General features: G+C 39.2%; 1 protein-coding gene across 5 annotated transcripts in view; it reads left to right on the plus strand.

Moving 5' to 3' along the window:
- The window catches only part of uif (sushi, von Willebrand factor type A, EGF and pentraxin domain-containing protein uif), a 61,017-nt gene that overhangs the window by 13,417 nt on the left and 29,455 nt on the right, over positions 1 to 18,145 (plus strand). For all 5 annotated transcript variants that reach the window (XR_012999300.1, XR_012999301.1, XR_012999302.1 and 2 more), the window contains exon 2: positions 12,699 to 12,774. Coding sequence is in view for 2 of the 5 variants with exons in the window: in XM_031982512.2 (XP_031838372.2) it covers positions 12,703 to 12,774 (72 nt within the window). In the remaining 3 variants the exon portion in view is untranslated. The remainder of the gene's footprint in view (positions 1 to 12,698; positions 12,775 to 18,145) is intronic.

Consider the following 18,145-nt stretch of genomic DNA (forward strand, 5'->3'; position numbering starts at 1 on the left):
CGTTTTTGCGAAGCCGATAACCGAACCAGCTACGTCCCGTTAGTCGTGCGATGAAAACGATCGTGCCGATGAACAACCGATCGAACCACGACGCGCTGCACGGATCAATGGTATCCGGAAATTAGACGACATCCTGCGACGCCGATGGGGGATCGGGTGTTTACGCTCGCGCGAGCCGAGAAGGGACTCGTTACGCGGCGTTACGGTAACATCGTTGGGTAATTAGGCCAGGTCGTCCTCCCATTCACGGAGAGATGCGCGAATCAGCACAATGAGCCATTCAAATGATTCGGTCCCGTGAATTCTTTTCAATTTGCATGTCGTGAGGTAATATCGGGGCTACGCGGTCTTCTAGTCCCACGGTTACGCGTTAATTGTCTTTCGGAATTGGACGACGGCGTTTTCTAATGCCGCTTTGAACAGAGGATGTGGATTGCCGCGGCGTTTTGCGAAACGAGGATTCAAGTTTTCTCGTTCGGGTAATTTGAAGATTGCGTTGCGACTTGGGAGGATTCGGAACGCGTTGGTTAGATGACGTTTCGAGTTGGAGTTGAGTTGATCTTGTTTTGATATTGTCTTTAAGGAGGAGATACTTCACTTTAGATTGTTTTCTTTTGGCTCGATTTTCTTATTAGTGTTTTTTAAGTTTTTTAACATTCTTTATAGATGTAAGCATTGAGATAGTCGATACTCTTTTTCATAGCTATATTTGTTTCTAGAAGGTAGTAAGAGATAAGTGAATAATGGAAAATATAGTTTCATTGTTTTGTTTGATTCGTTAATTGTTTCTGTTATTTCACTATAGTTCACAAATTATGTATTATTATTCTGAAAGAGTAATTGATAATTATGTATCATTATTCTGAAGGAGTAATTGATAATAATTGTCTGAAGTCGAATAACAAACAAAATAAAGGATCATCTGATTCTTTTATAAGCCCATTAACGGATAGAATGACAAACTTCCGCATAAAGTATTTACACTCGCAACAAAGTACACGTAATAATCAATCTACACGGTGTCGCGTTACACCGGGAAAGATCCAATACGGTTATTTTTGCGGTGGATCGCGAAATCGATATGCTGGATGCCGGATGTCTGCGTCGATCGTGTTCGCCAATATCCGCGAACGAAAGTGAGTAAATCGTCTTCCTTTTGTCGGTTGCTCGTTCAACCGTGGGAGAATGAAATTAAGATCCATTCACGGTTGTGTAACTTGTCCCTACACGCGGCCGCGTATTGCGGCTAAAGAGGTTTGCAGCAATTAAAAGTCTAGAACGCGATCAGACCGCGTCGCTTCGATCACCGTTTCGCGTAAATAACGTTTCTACGTGGACCAATAAAACAATCCAAGTGGAAAAGTTAACAGACGTTTTGAAAATATTCTTTATCGAAGAAGCAGCGATTAACATTCATAAAGATATTAACCCTTTGCACTCGAGAGGTGACTCTCAGTCACCATTTAATTTGACACAGTAAAACTATAGAATGTGATATTTAATGTTAAACTTTGTATAATGCCTCCATACGTGAAACATTGGAATAAAACAGCTTTGTTCCTCAATGTAATGGTGATTTCTCTTCGAATTAGTATCAAAGCACATCGTCTTCGCCTCGTAAAGAAATGTTAAATATTTCTAGCAAGAAACATCCGAGAGCAAAGGGTTAATGTCTTAAGTAAAAGCTTTAAGAGAGATCGGTGAGTTCGATGATACTTTCATCTAGATTATAGTTGAAAGGATAATAGTCGTTATTCACTGTTGTAATGATAGTTAAGGTCTGATTCCAAAGAGATTCAAATTTGTATTCCATAACAACGAAGTTTCTAAGCAAAACTGTATCATGTGTGTATATCGCTTAATTAAAATATATCGCTTATCATTAAAATATTTTTAATGGATATATGGTCACGGTCCGCGGTATACGTTAGAATGCAGTGAAAACAAAGAAACAATATCAAAATATATAAAAATGACCAGAAACTTAAATATAACTTAATATTTTATTTAACCCTTTGCGGACGAGTGTCGACATTTCGGCGAGATCAAATTTCCATATTTGGTAGAGTAACTCGCAAGCAAACGATTCAATTACTCAAACAGCAAGAGATCAGTATAATTTCTTTTCTTTCCATTATTTAAGCAATCGATATAAAATTTAACTTCATTTGCTGCAGGTTTCGTATATTTCAAAGAATCTTCGTCCGCAAAGGGTTAAAGAATCAATATAACTTATTATTTTATTGAAAAACTCAATACAAGCAAAATATAACCGAAGTTTCCGTGGTACGGAACGTGTTAAACGAATTATTTTCGAATTGAAATGAACATTAGAACCAAGAGTTTCAGATTATTTATATGTGCCTTCGTAGAAATATTCTGAAATAAATTGTAACGCTTTGAAAATGTTAATTTGTTAATATTCCATATTACTTAATATAGGAAATTTGATACTATGTAACCGGTTTTATTGATTGATTTACTGTTAAGTAAAATTGCAGTGAGATATAAAAATATTATGAAGTTCATTGAATGATATAATTAGAAACTCGACTTCAGGTCACTTAATTATTCCATTAAAAAACTCGGCGGCACCGGTCGTCGCCCGTATGAGGTTACGCAGCGTCGACTTCGTGTCTCGAATCGCTACAACCAACCTCGAAGCGGCCATTGTATCGATTACCAATTTCGTCGAGTAGCGGAAGTCGTCGCAGTGTCCATCTACGGCGCCGGAAACCGTCGACGGACAATACTAACCGGTACTACGTTCCGTATTCGTAAGGTTCGACGACATTTCAGTGTCAAACCGAGCGAAGTAAGCTTCGTTAACGAGCAGATTAAACTTTATCTAACTTGGAATCTTTCCGCGAAAGAAATAAAAGTCTTGTATTTCATTTGGATCATGAATCTTTCATTAACGCTGATACTACCGAGCACTTAAGATGATATATATGTAGGTTCTTATAGATATGTTGAAACTATTAAACATACAATACGAAACATTGCATAGAATATACAAAGTGTAGTCATTTTTATGTTTCGCAGGAAAATCCAATCTCCATCGCAATTATGGTGTAAACTGAGGTTGTTAAGTTTTAAAGTAATCTCTATATTTAATATCTTTATAGCTTTAGCAATTGTGCAGTTAGGCAATTAAGAAAAAGTAATTTTCCAATTTTTCAATTTTCCAAGCTTCCAATTTTTTTATTTTATAATCTTTCAGTTTTTTAATTTTCGAAGCTTACAATTTTTCTGTTTTATAATGTTTCAGGTTTTCAATTTCCCAAGCTTACAATTTTTCTGTTTTATAATCTTTCAGTTTTTTAATTTTCCAAGCTTACAATTTTTCTATTTTATAATCTTCCAGGTTTTCAATTTTCCAAGCTTCCAATCTTTCTACTTCATAATCTTTCATTTTTCCAGTTTTCCAATCTTCCAATTTTTCTATCTTATAATCTTTCAGGTTTTCAATTTTCCAATCTTCCAATTTCTCAATTTCTCAATTCCTCAATTTTTTCAACATCTCCATCCTCATTCACTCACGAAAAGAGACTACAATTATCCAGCACTTAACTTAAACACGCGAAACGATTACGCCCGGCGATCGGTCACAATAAAACGGTGGTCCCGACCGGTTTACCAATGAAAATAGGTGTCACAAGTATCAGTATCTAACGAACGTTAAGCACAAATCGACTTCCGGCATTTTACGTCGTGAGATAGTGAAAACTAACGCCGTCCATCCGCGCGAGGTATTAATGTATCCGCCATTAAAACGAAACAAAAGTGTGTTCAGGGAGGAAAGTACGTAACAAAAGCGACCCTTAGCGGCCGGGCAATTAGTTCGAATAATTCATTCAACCATTACATCGTTAATATACTTTCACAATTAGCCGTAGTGATTAGCCGCGATACAATGTTCTTCGTTCGAAAAGAGGACGGAGCGTGCGTGAAGGAGAAAAATCATTTTTTTTCCACGATCACGGAAACCGGGACAGCAAATACCCCTTTTTCTTTCCTCGTCGAGTTATCGAGCTCTTTCGAGATCGATTCGCGCGATTCGTTTAATGCAACAGCTGTTTAAAATTATATCGCCGGAGATCCAGTTAGAAAGTATGTTTCCAGTATCATCGTAATTACCGTTTTACCGGCAGTTCCTGGTTACGTTGGAACCGTTATTTGGCACAGTGTCTAGAGAGATAAATTTCCCCGCAGGATGCAGATACGCACGATACGCTGCGAGCCGCGTTGAATCGATAAACGGCGACCCGTTGCATGATTTGCTGCGATGCGTGGCCGTTCATGGAATGAGCATGGGCGGCTACCTAGCGAAGTCGGTATTTTAATTCGTACCAGTCGTTTTGGGATTTTGTTGAAATGATATTTAGCGTTTAGTACGTTTTATTTTAGTTAGCTTCGTTACTGAAATATCGGAGTTTCGATGTTAATCAAATGCTTAACACGTTGTATTAAAGAAACGAGGAGCTACCTATTACGCGCTGAAGCGTTGAAGCAATAAATCATTTAAGGTACAGTGAATTTCTATATTTTATCAATGCGGTTGCAGCTACAGGGTTCAGTGATTTAAACATTCAACAGATCCGGCGCGGCGGAGCTGGTATTACCACGCATTAAAATCACCATGCACTGCCAGGCATTGGAATCACCGTCATTCCTGTTAGTCGCCGGGAAACCGTTATCATTCGGAACCATATATTTTACTGTTAATCTAATACAAATTCAAAAATACGATTTCAAATGTACAACTCATTCACTCGGAGGTCAATAAACTTTCTCAGTTCCCATTAACTCGGTTTAAGTCGGCAAGAAAATCATTTCATTGAGGATTGATATTTTACGAAACCAATAGTAGACTCATATTAATATTTTTAAATACTAAATTCTTTTGTCAGTATGATATAAGGAGAGTATTAAAAATAAATTAATTACTCTCATTATTATTTATCACTACAAAACAGTCTTAACAAATCAAACTCACAATCACATTCACGAATTAACTTGCTTCACAATAACGCGCGAGACTAATGAAAATTTTAAACAGAATTTAACAAACATTAATACCTAATTCTTTTGAATTCAAATTAAATATTACTCTCTTATCAATTATTATATCGTTGCAAAAATGGACATAGAATAGACCTAGAACTTCTCTTTTTCAATAAACCATTAATGACAAATTTCTATCGATCCCAGTTGAGAAATAAATCATAAAGCAAGGGGGTAAACCTACTTCGAAAACCTATAAAACCTGCGAAGTCTGCGAAACCCACAAAACTTCCATATAAAAGAATGCACCAGCTCTGCAACACCGACTCGCCATAAAATTTTCTTCCCCAACTGACACAATCCCTGAACATTTCCACCAAGTTCTTTCCGCCGTTTGTAAGTATGCACCTAGCAAATCGTTTCCACGAACCCGATGAAGCAACAACGATTGTTCGGCAATTCGGCCGGTTTTCACGGCGCCCGCGGCCATTTTGTCGGGGCCGCTTCGTCGGTCGGTTTTTGCGTGCGCTGGCGCGAACGGTTTCGTGCCGGCGGCCAGGAAATCCGAATACTTTCTAGTACTGACCTACAGCTCGCGATTTCCTTCCCCGTTCTCCTCGATCCGTTCTGGCTTCTACCATCTTCGCGTACGGAACGAGGCAACGCAATCACCGGCTCATTAATGAACCGAAAACCTACGTTCTGTCCGTTAATTAGCTTTTACTTCGTCGCCGCGTTCCCTTGTTAACGCATTCGCTGGCGTGAATTCGCATTTCCAAACTCTATTCTTTTTAAACTCCTTATTCTTTTATTATTTTCCATTCACGACTTCTTTAATGGAAAGTTCTTCCTTTCGAACGACTGATCGTTAGACCAACATTTCGAAACGAACTCAAGCCGTTAGCTTAAGATTTTCTTCATTTCCGTTAGTAATGAGTATTAAAAAAGCGAAGAATTCAAGATAAGCTGATTCTTCTAGTAATATCTAGTATACCTTTGGTAATACGAAAAAATTGATAATTGACTTGTGTAGGTTTGCTCGCTATAATTATGGGTTACTGCTGTTATTAGTTGTTCAAACAACATCGTTATTATGGGTACTACTCGATTTTCTCTTAATACTTTGATTATTTAACGAACTTATTACCTCTTTTAAGGAACTTCCTGTATTATCCATCAACTGATGTTTCGTTTTTGATGAAACGAATCATTTCGACCTCCGGAAAATTGATTTTCCCCCATTGTCCGCCGTTTGCGAAATTTCCTCTGTTACGGAACGGCCGGCTCGCGTGAATCCGCGTGCGCCTTGTTATTCGGCCGTTCGCCAATTCTAATGGGCTCGATGCAAATACTACAGTCGCTCCGCGGTGGCCGGAATGAGCGCGATGCCCCATAGCAACAGGCTTAATTTGATATACTCCAATTACCCGTCTACGCGTGATACTCGCGCCGCGCGTTTCTCTGATATGCTTTTCCAGCCTAAAAACGAACACGCCGGTCGGTTCTTTCTCTTTTTTTTCCTCTCCCCGTTTTCCTCGCGTGATCGCGAGTTCTTCGAGAGTTATGGGTAGAAAATATTAGGTGAATGGAGCAATGAATATATTACACACAATGGAATCTCGGAATATTCCTGCATCGTTAATTCCTGAGAATCTTCGGATATTAAAATCGAACAATCGTGTCGAAGCCACCAACGATAACTCTTTCTCCACTGAGTTAATAACATTTCTAATTGAAATTTTATCCATTTTATCAATATTTACTTAATATAGATCATGTCAAATCGGATGAAAATAAGAATATTAGCCATATTTCTTATCTTGTCATAGGAATCGACATCTTGACCATCAATATTACTTTATACTTAAACATTTTTTTTATTTATATTTATTTATAGTCGCGTCAACACTTGAGTCATTAGCGACTAACAGAGAGTTTACAAGTTGTTCATTAGAGTTAACCTACATATGTAACATAGCTAATAATTTTATGACACAGATTTTTATTCCTATTTACTTATATTATATCATTGTATATTCCGATCACTTTCAAAAATCTTAGACTTTGTTCTATCTTCTCTGGGTTTCCAATACTTTCTTCTAGTGATGTTCCTATGTTAAATGTTTTCCTTGTTTCAGTCATTAATATAATTAGGAGCTCTTCGTAGTGGGTGTAAAAGCCATTAATGTTCCATTGTATAATAGATGTCATATTCAGAAGTCATAATTAAACATTGTTTCTACCGATATTGAAATGGAACGTATATTAATAACGAATTTATGCAAAAATATTCATTCTCAGTTATAACTTCTAGTTTTTTTAAATCTGATCCGATTCGCCTCAAGCCTGCTCCAAAGCGCTCGCAACTGCTAACAGGGGTTAAGAGGTCAATTGAAAGCGCCGAACAGCCGCGCGATTCGAAATTAAGAACAGAATCGCCGGAACGGTCAAGAACCGGCGATTAAACGTCGCATTGGGATGCGTGTCGCGCGCGGATCGTCGATCAGCGACTTTTAAGACACGATCCGAGGGAACGGGTTGTTGCGCAAGCTGGTCCGCGGACGAGAAATTCAACGAGAATCCGCGGTCCCGGCGAGTAAACGGGACGCGGCGCCGATTGCACGTGCACGGGTGCACGTTCGCGGCGACGACACCGCGCGCGGCTAATTACGAGGGATACAGCAGTGACGCAACCGATTCTCGCGGTTCGGGGCGAGCAAGAACTCGTGGGAAACGCATCGTCGCGCACCCACGAGATCGCGCGGGACGTGTCTCCGCGGAAAACAGGGGACGCAGGATCGGCGGATCGCCGAGCGTGTTTGCATTTCTGCGATGTCGAGGAGTTCATCGCCGTTATACGGTCGCTTTTATGCAACGCTCCATTGTTCCTTCATCTGCCGCGCATGGCCGCGCCGCGGAACGTCTAATCGGCCATGTTTGTCCCGTCGATTCGCTGGAGAATCGGTTTGAGCGGAGTCGGCTCTGTTGTCGAAGGTGGGTGTAGTTGTTTAAATGTTGAACGTGGAATTGTAATATTCCGAGGCTGAGATTCGATTGAAGTTGAAAGACTCGGTTCGCTAGGAAATTGACAAAGGTGAATGTAGTTGAAATTTTGAACGCGGAATTGTAATATTCGGGAATTTTCAAGATTCGATCGGTCAAGTAGCTTGTTGATTCGTTTGAGAATTGGTATTTATAAGTGAAGTGAATCTTTTGTCTGCTAAAGTTCACTGTGACGAGCTAATTGCAGATAAAATTGCGTTATTGGTTAGTTTATGGAATTCTATTTGATAGTCCCTTGGATTTGCTGGAGAATCGGTATAAGTTTCTTTACTAAACATCACGAGGAGCTAAATATTCTGCAGAAAATTCTATTATTAAGTAATTACTAAGATTCGATTATTTGAGTACCTCGTGCACCTGGCAATCGGTATAATCAAGATCAATCATTTCTTTCCTTAAATCCTCCACATAAGACTCTACTGTTGAGTAACCTTCGAAATTACCTGAAGGATCAATTTCATTTCTCCACGTGCCTGACGAAATTTTCGGGACTAATGAGTCAATTTGCCAAGGAACCTTACACGCCACTTTCCGATGAATATTCATGGGAGAAGATTGCGTAACGTCTCTCGTCGCGGAGAGATCAATCAGTCGGTGCCGGCCAGAAACGTCGGCGGATAATTACAGAAAGTGAAACCTCACCGAGACGAAAAGACAGTTTCGCAATGGGAGTTCACGGTGCACGGGAGGGAATGAATGAATAATAAAAGGCATCGAGATTCCGGCCGGTATTCACGCGTGGAATCGTACGAGCATGTTGCTTTTCGTACGATGAAAAACACGCGGAAGGTAACGTTCCGGGTCTGTATAGAATGTACACCGGTTCCCATAAAATTCCTTACGGTTTCTGCGGCTGAATTGTGGCACACCAGTTGCATACCTTGCCGCGTAACCGAGAAGCGTGATAAATCTCCGTAGACAGCGAGTTATTATTTAATGATGTTGCGCTGCGCCGGGCATCGCCGATAAAACGAGGTTAATCTATCCGATCCTGCCGCGAGCGACTCCAATTTCCTTCTGCAAACAACGCGAAAAGTGACCTTAATCTTCACACGTTTCATCGATCATATCTCATTTTCTTCCTTTTCAATTCGTCCAGTAATAAGACAATTGCATCGTTCTACAGTTACTGTTCATCATCTATCCATCATCTTGCGGGCTACCTGTGTGTTCCTTCGTAAATTGTACACATGAAAAACCACTGGCTACAAGTTTGATTATCTAGACTGATTAGTCTGGATCTCGATGCATTTCAACAATCATTATGAATATCGATCCACATTTCCTCTGGATCAACCACTTATTTACATGTTCCGTAGTCTACAGTATTTACGTGGCCTACCATAGAAAGAACTACTATTCTAATCATCCTTGCTCAGAATCTCTATCCAAACTTGATTCAAACAATCAATCATCACTGATCATTCCAATATTACAGCAACACACTCCACTTTCAACGATTCCAAACTTGCTTTAAACAAAATCAATCACTGATTCCAATATTACAGCACACTTCATTTTCAACGATACCAAACTTGCTTCAAACAATCAATCTTCACTGATCATTCCTATATTACAGCAACACACTCCATTTTCAACGATTCTAAACTTTCTTGAAACAAAATCAATCACGGATTCCAATATTACAGCACATATTCATTTTCAACGATTCCAAACTTACTTCTAACAATCAATCATCACTGATCATTCCAATATTACAGGAACACACTCCATTTTCAACAATTCCAAACTTGCTTCCAACAATCAATCATCACTGTTCATTCCAATATTACGGAAACACACTCTATTTTCAACGATTTCAAATTTGCTTGAAACAATCAATCACAGATTCCAATATTACAGCACACTTCATTCAATGTATACCAAACCATTAAATCCCCCCTGGACTATTGACTCCAAACCTCAAACATCCAATATCTCCAATGATCGACGAAATCCTAGCCAAACATCATATCAAGCGACGATTCCTCCGAGTCACCTAATCCAATTCACGGCTCACAGTAGACTCCCCTGCGTAAAGAGCCACTATCCCAATCGTCCTCGCTGAAAATACCGTTTCAAATTTAATTGAGACAAACACAGCCGAAGGGGACAATGACTCCTGTCCCCCCAGTTTCAGTCCGCCTATAAACAGCGCTGCGTACGAGCGATCCAGCCGAAGAAGCGAGCGAGGAGAGATCCCCACGGAGAACCGTTATCCCTGCTCCGTTCGATTATCGACAGTCACCTGGTCGAAGGTCTCGTGTCGGCGATGTTTTAAACCTTTGAACTCTGTAGGCTCCAATATTGCACCAGTTATAATATCAAATATTTCAATGAATCAAAGAAACTACTCTAAAATTATTCGATTTTTCACACATCCAAATTTTGTATTAACAAGGAAAATAAAATATCGAAGAAATGTTATAGCATTTCTAATTTTCGCTAGGAATACTATAAAAATTATGCTTCTTATCTATCGCACGCGAATTACAGAATTTCATTTGTTCCTCTGAATAAATGGGATTAACCCTTTGAACTCTGTAGGCTCCAGTATTGCACCAGTTATAATATCAAATATTTCAATGAATCTTAAAGAAACTACCCTAAAATTATTCAATTTTCCACACATCCAAATTTTGTACTAACAAGGAAAATAAAAGATCGAGGAAATGTTATAGCATTTCTAATTTTCGCTATGAATACTATAAAAATTAGTTGCAGTTGCTGATAGATTACAAAGCAATCTGGAGTGCTAAGGGTTAATATTATCTGCAAGACTTCATAATTCTCCTCTATCAAATCGAGTGGTGACTGAGCGTCAACTCTCGAGTGCAAGGGGTTAACTCGCGTGCATCTAGTCCAGCCAGATTTCCTGCTGCACGCGTAATCCCGCGCCGGCCCGGCTTAGGCGGCGCGGACTTCCTGTCCGTTGCGGGTAACGGGTCTTCCGGCCCCGGTCGAGCGACCATCGTCGTCCGACGAGCGATCGTCGGTACGCGCCGATGTTCCGTCTTCTATAGAAATACACGCTGCAATACGCTCGCGGCTCGACGAATCCGTGACCGAACCGTCGACTAGAGGAATGACCCAATTACACGTTTCGTAGGTGAACCACGGTACCGTTAAACATTAACGAGCTGCTCGGCGTTTCGTCTCTTTATGCGCGCCGCGCGATCGGAGCCATTAATTCCTATCAGCTTTAACATTTAACCTCTTGCCCAGGGTTGCCTTCCGAGACGATGAAATTAGCACTGGGTCGTATAAATAATTTCTTGGATACGTTGATTATTTTCGGAGAGTATGATCAACTTTTTTCAGTCTGACACACATTTTCTTCGATTATTGACGATTGAAATATTGATTAATAGATTGAATTCTTGGGTAGTTTGTGCAGATTGATCCAAGTGGAAATTTGGGATTTACATAAGCACCGGGACTAATAGATTCTCCGCGATTTGATTTCTATTAGTACTTTCACATCCGGTCTACCTTCTAGTATTCGGTTTTTCAATATTTCTCCTGTGTTCTCTTTGTGAAAGTGTATTTCGTAAACACTTGTTCTTGTGTTGCTGGAAGCGACATTGTAGAGTTATTATCCATTTGTTACAATTTATACCTCCTACCCTCTCTATAATTATTTGATATTATAGAAGCCCCCCCATTATAAAATTCAACGATATCTTATTACCATATTCCAACATCGATTTCTATAAAAGCTGAATACGTACACCAAGTTGATATTTTCAATGTTAATTACTCATATTCCCATTTCTCTAAGCTAACCACCGAGCAAGCAACCAATATACATATTCAATTAACCACTTGCACTGGAAATGAATTCAGAAATTTGGCAAAGTCTCCTGCGATGAATTTTTTTACCTATTTTACACTGATATGTACACTAATTTCGTTTGTTAACCCTTTGCGGACGAATGTCGACTTTTCGATCAGATGAAATGTTCATATTTGGAATACTAAGTTGACGAATGACTTAATTTACTTGAATAGCAAGTGATCAGTGTATAGTTCCCTTTTTACTGTTGTTTAAGCATTCAATGTATAATTTATCTTCAAATGTTGCAAGCTTTGTGTACTTTAAAGAGTCTTCGTCCGCAAAGGGTTGATCATTCTGTATAGAGTGATACATTTCGAAGTGATCTGATAGGTGTAATGCGACCAGATTATCAATATGTGAAAGACATCATTGAGAATTTTCGGATAGAAACGTCTCGACGTGCGTAACACGTCTTTACAGCGCAAGTGGTTAACAAAACCGAGAAACCAAGAGTCAAAGAGTATTTCACCTTTTAATATTGTTTTATATAGTATTTCACGTTTTTATATTCTTTTATACAGTTTTAAACGGTTTTATATAGTCTTTTACCGTTTTATGTAGTTTTAAATGGTTTTATGCAGTATTTCGCCTTTTTATATTGTTTTATACAGTTTTATTTAGTTTAATATTGCTTTATATAGTATTTCACATTTTTATATTGCTTTATACGGTTTTATATAGTTTTATATAGTATTACACCTTTTTGTATTCTTTTATACCGTTTTATATAGTTTTATATAGTGTTATATATTTCAATCTTTTACAATGAAATGTTCTCTTTCTGTTGCAGTAATATGCTGATAAGAGAATTGGCGACCGTGTGGGTCGCCGTCCTCTTGTGCCATCTTCAGCTAACGGAGTCTCAGGTGAGCGTTCGATTATTACTCCGTCATTGCCGATCGCGGCGTGGACGATCGGCGCCGTCGACGATCGTTTCACGCTGATTTCACTTTGCGGTCCGATATGACACTCCAATCGTTATTTAATCAATAACTCCTCGCAATTCCGCGGGAAATAAACGCATTCTTTCCGGAGCCTGCTATGGAACGGAATTCCGACGTCCTTGTGCAACATGGCCGCTGACGCGACCACTGAAACATTTCAATGCTGAACGTTTTTCACGTTGTGAAAGCACACGGAAATTAAGTGAACGTCGTGCAGCCTATACGAGAATTCAGTTTTAGTATATTTCTTTTTTGAATGGCTAATGGAATGCTTTAGAATGCCGATGCATTACTTAATAATTATAGGTTGCAGTCTATCAACTCGAGGAAAATGTTTTACCGGTTTTTAACACGTTCACAGCGCCGTAATTCACACTCTTTCCCATCTGGCGGCTGAATTCCAAAAATTGATAAAAATATTAAAGTTATAAATGAATAAGTTAATTTTCAAATATGTGGAAGTGTTTTCTAATTACACATACATATTTGATGGTACACGCCGTCTAATATATCTTACTGTGAGCCATCGGTACACGCCGGTGTGAACGTGTTAATTATATTTCTGAAACAGTCGCCTGTAATTTTCTGTTCTTTATTTTATCGTGATTATTTATATAATGTATAATGCAACGTGTGAAATAAGAATTGTAGGAGACAATAATAGAGATTCAATATTGTTTTTAACAGAGTGCAATCTTTGAAGTGGAACGTGCGATTGCGTTTGATTTTTATTGTTGTAGATCGATCTGTAGAATGATGCATTTACGAAGCTCGTGATTTGTTTATTGGATTTATCGTATAAATCGTTGGAAAAGCTAGAAGATGGAGAAACATCATTTCCTGTCGAATATAAATTCATTTCCTCCGTTAATTCAATATTTCTCTTCTATTTCCATCTTGTGGATGTTCCTTGAATTTCGACGAATCGTATTACTGCGGTTTCCTGAATCATAACTGTAGATCTCGGAATTGTGTGTACTCGTAGCATTCGAGAATCGTAGGAAAAGGAGGAAACAAGATGCTGACTGGAATCGGATACTGTTTCATTTTATTTTGAACTCGACGAGGCCGTTCGCAACAGAAATTTCATTTGCCTTACATTTCCTCGAACTCGGAATTAATAAATATGAAATTGTTACTCTTTGAATGGCTTGTGGAAATGGGAAATAGCAATTTTATACAGATAGTTGACGTTTTCACGATTTTAATCTCCAATATTGTACTTAAAATTCGATGAAACAGTTGAATGTTCCACAGTTTCGATCGAATGATTCAAAATTCCACAACTTCGACCGAGTAATTCAAAATTCCACAATTTCCATCGAACAGTTCAAAATGCCATAATTCCTATCTAATAATTCAAAATTCTACAATTCCCATTCAATAATTCAAAATCCCACAATTCCTATCCAATAATTCAAAATTCCACAATTCCCATCCAATAATTCAAAATTCCATAATTCCTATCTAATAATTCGAAATTCCACAATTCCGATCGAATAATCGAAGTTCCCCGATCGCGATCAGAAGTCCGATCGATCACCGGCAGTTCCCCGTCTGCCTCAAAATTTCTCTTGAACTTTGCCGAGCCTTTCGCCACGTCGAGACACTTCCTATACACAAAATGTCGCAACTGTACACACACGTAACATTGTTCGCGCGACTCGCGTCTCGCGGAGCAGCGCACACGCGTGTGTTCTATAGATACACGATCGAGCCCGCGCTGAAATTCACTTTCACCTCGCGCAAGCCGCCGCCGCGGCGCGTTAGCCAGTGGTAACTCCTTCGCGGAGGCTACATGCCAATTACTTCATAACCCCGCGTTCAATTTCCCAAGAATTCTAGGCGAGCTCTTATCTCGGCCGCGCGAGAAATTCCCGATGCCGTATTTTTCTTTTTCTGTTCGCGATTCGCAATTACCGTTGCGCGATGCCCTGCACGCAACCGGGCAACTCCAACAATTTTCAGGAAGAACGAGTGTTTCTGACGATTTCATGAACAACGGTGATCAGAAATATCAACATTCACTGTTGAATAACTTTTTAGTGATATTCACGTGTTAATCCTTTGCACTCGATGCGTGTATTCTGCTCGATGTTCGAATTCTAGAGATTATTTCTGTATTACGAGTGAGTATTTACTTTCGGATTGAACTTAAGTCTCGCGGCGCTACCATTCGCCGCCATTTTCTCTGAATTATGTATAAACACATTGGTCCCGTGTAATCGCGACGCGATTTGAATTTAAAATATTTTGTGTTGAGTAACGCGCGTAATTAATAGTGGCAGTAACGTTTACGTAATACGTTAGATTAAAGGTCTTTTGCACCAGATTAAGACTCTTATGGATGTTCCCGTGAAATCTTGCGATGGATCGTTTTCTCACGTGGATGTTACATTTTTCATTATTCTAGTACAGCTTTCATCCCCTTCTGAGGGATTCATTTGTACGTGGCTGAAATTTATTCGCTCAACGAAGAATCTTATAATGCCCTTAACTCGCGGAGGGATTCCAGAGTTTTAATTAATTCCGTACTAACATCAATTTCGCACGGATTATTATTACCGCTTCCTCGTATTGTTTTTCACTTAAATTTATAAACACTTTTTCAATTTAATCACGTGAATTATTTCTACGGACGAGCTCAATTATCTTTTAACGAACATATTTTTCGAGCTAATGGATTTTGTAATTTATCAGTGTATCCATTACTCCGGGCTTATTTTCACGAGCATTTGAATATTAAAGTTTCCGTGTCGTTCGTAGATGCGTGTATTTTCGTATAATATGATACAGTTTCTTTCACTGCAAGCCGAGCCCAAGTAGTCAGCCGAAGGTCTCGCGGTATTATTTTCACCAGTCACACGAGATTAAGTTAACGAGGGAAGTGTGGGTTACTTACGCAACTGCGTGCCATTAATTGACACTCGTGTAATACCGGTAACGATCTAATGAGGTTTCGAATTAAGGGACTTGCAGACGGTGAATATTATTGGCGCCAGGGAAACGAGATCCCTGTTACTATCGAGAAATTCTTATAACTGGCGAATCAATTTTATACGTGGCAACATTGTGTTCTTTAACACTTTACCGGCCGCTGTTACGTACATGTGATTATCATTCCGATGCTTGTATAGGAATACATATCGATGCTATTTTTAGAGAAACAATTGCTTCCACTGTTCTCCCTTCCCAATTTATCAGATCGTCTTTTGTCACAATCTTTTAAGCAGATGCTTCTTCTGTTAGTTTGAAACTGTCTTTTGTTGCCTTCCTGCGTCATACTCGCCCGCGCCAACCTAACGGCGATGCGATAAATGTGCGGCCGGCAAAGCGTTAATATAATATTTTTAAATACTATCAACAGTCAGGTATGAAACCAAATAAAAGTGTTGTAGTGGAAATGTGAAGAAACAGTGTTCTTACGACATTCACAACACTCGACAGTAGTACATTACATCAACAATAATAATAGTATAAGATCAAGATCCAGAATGTTTCAGAACTGAGAGTAAAAATAGTCCGATGACTTTGTGGTCGTGATCATTAAAGCGCGACCAACGAGTCAAAACGAATCATGCGCGAGGGTCGAGTTCTCGACACGAAGTTGACGTTTCTGTTTCTCTTAAGATTGCTACGATTATCTAACAGCAGTTCACTAACACCAAACTTCGCAGATAAAACTATAAAAGGATCGATAAAACTGAATTAAGTTAATACCAATTCAAATCAATACTCAATCAGAAGAAAACAACTTAGTAATTACGATTTCCCTCTGTAACTTATCGTATATACATCAACACTGTCAAACATGAAATTCTGTTTATCAGTATCAATTATAATTTTCTTACTACGTTCTTCAAGAAATAAATCAAAGTAACTTTATCTGAACAAATGTTATTTTCTGATATTTTTTTGTAATAGCACAATATTTGTGATCTCATTAGATAAGTACTCTTATGAATTTTTTTGCACACACCTAATCACTTCCGCATTTTTCGTAAATATCCACAAAAGTTTAGCATCCAAACGGTTAATCGGTCAATTAACATAAAATAAACCTACAGCTATCAACTGATTCAAAATCTCAGAATACCCCATTTAACTCTAAACACATCGAACTCAACATTTAAATACAAATAGCTAAAATATTCGATAACATATATGGGAATGGATGTATTTGAGTGTGTGAATAGACATATTGATGAGTGATGAATGTGTGTGCAATAGATGAATGACGCGACTGTGTATGTGAGTGCGTTTTGAATGAATGTTCAAAGCATTGGAATATTCTAGAGTATACTGATTTTCTCTATATGTTAATAACGTTCGTTTTTTTATAAATCTAGAATATTCCAAATATATGTGAAATTAATGCATGGTGACGAAAGAATGTTCTAGAAAGTGTATGAGTGAGACAAGAGCATCTGAGTATATAAATAGTGTGTCCGTTGTTTGATTTAGTTGTTTTATTGTGAGTTGTCAAGAAACAATTATACCGTTTCCAATAAAATTCTCTTTCTCCTACACATCTGACGAAATAAAGAATAGCATAACGTAACGCAATACCGAAGAAATGAATCATTTCTATTTGTCTTTGGAAATAAGTGTCACGTGGATGGAACGCTCGAGATTTTCGTGTCAGTTAACGGGTTAAACGTGACGCAGCGTTGGGCGAGCATCCATAGTAAATGAAAACTGGAGGACGTTCCGAGGTCCACGTCGCAACGACCGCCCCAATTGTCGCATGCCCGCTAGGTGAATATCGGAGGCAGCTGTGTTGCGGTGCTTCGAACGCCCGTGCGTCGGGTAACTCGCACCTCCCCAAGGAATGCAGTCCACCGTTATGTCACTGATATTCCGGTACGCGTATAGACCCGCTCTCCACGGGCACGGATGAAAAGGAGTCGGTCGGCGGAGGAGAGAACCCGTCGCCGAGCGTTTCCACGTATGAATCGCGCGCGAGGGAAGCGGCTTTCCGTCGAAGATGGGCGCAAAACCGAGATCCGCCGGCAGATTGCTTGCCGCTGGCCTTCTTCACTTTCTCCAACGGGGAGAAATAAACAATGCGCGGCTGGGTTCGGCTACGAACGAACCCAACTGACCCGTAGACAATGCGAAACGCTGCAGGTGGTGAGGACGAGCTGAACGTTTCGTGAAAAAGTTTAGTGATTTGAACCGGCGCATGTAAAGTTGACAGAACGGTAATAAAGATGAGAAACGGAAGGAAAATGGGAGAGGAAAATGAAAGATAAGAGCGAAGTTGAAAAATAAAGGAACATGAAAAGATAGA

This window comes from Nomia melanderi, chromosome 1 (assembly GCF_051020985.1).
Source record: "Nomia melanderi isolate GNS246 chromosome 1, iyNomMela1, whole genome shotgun sequence".
In the NCBI taxonomy this organism is placed as follows: domain Eukaryota; kingdom Metazoa; phylum Arthropoda; class Insecta; order Hymenoptera; family Halictidae; genus Nomia; species Nomia melanderi.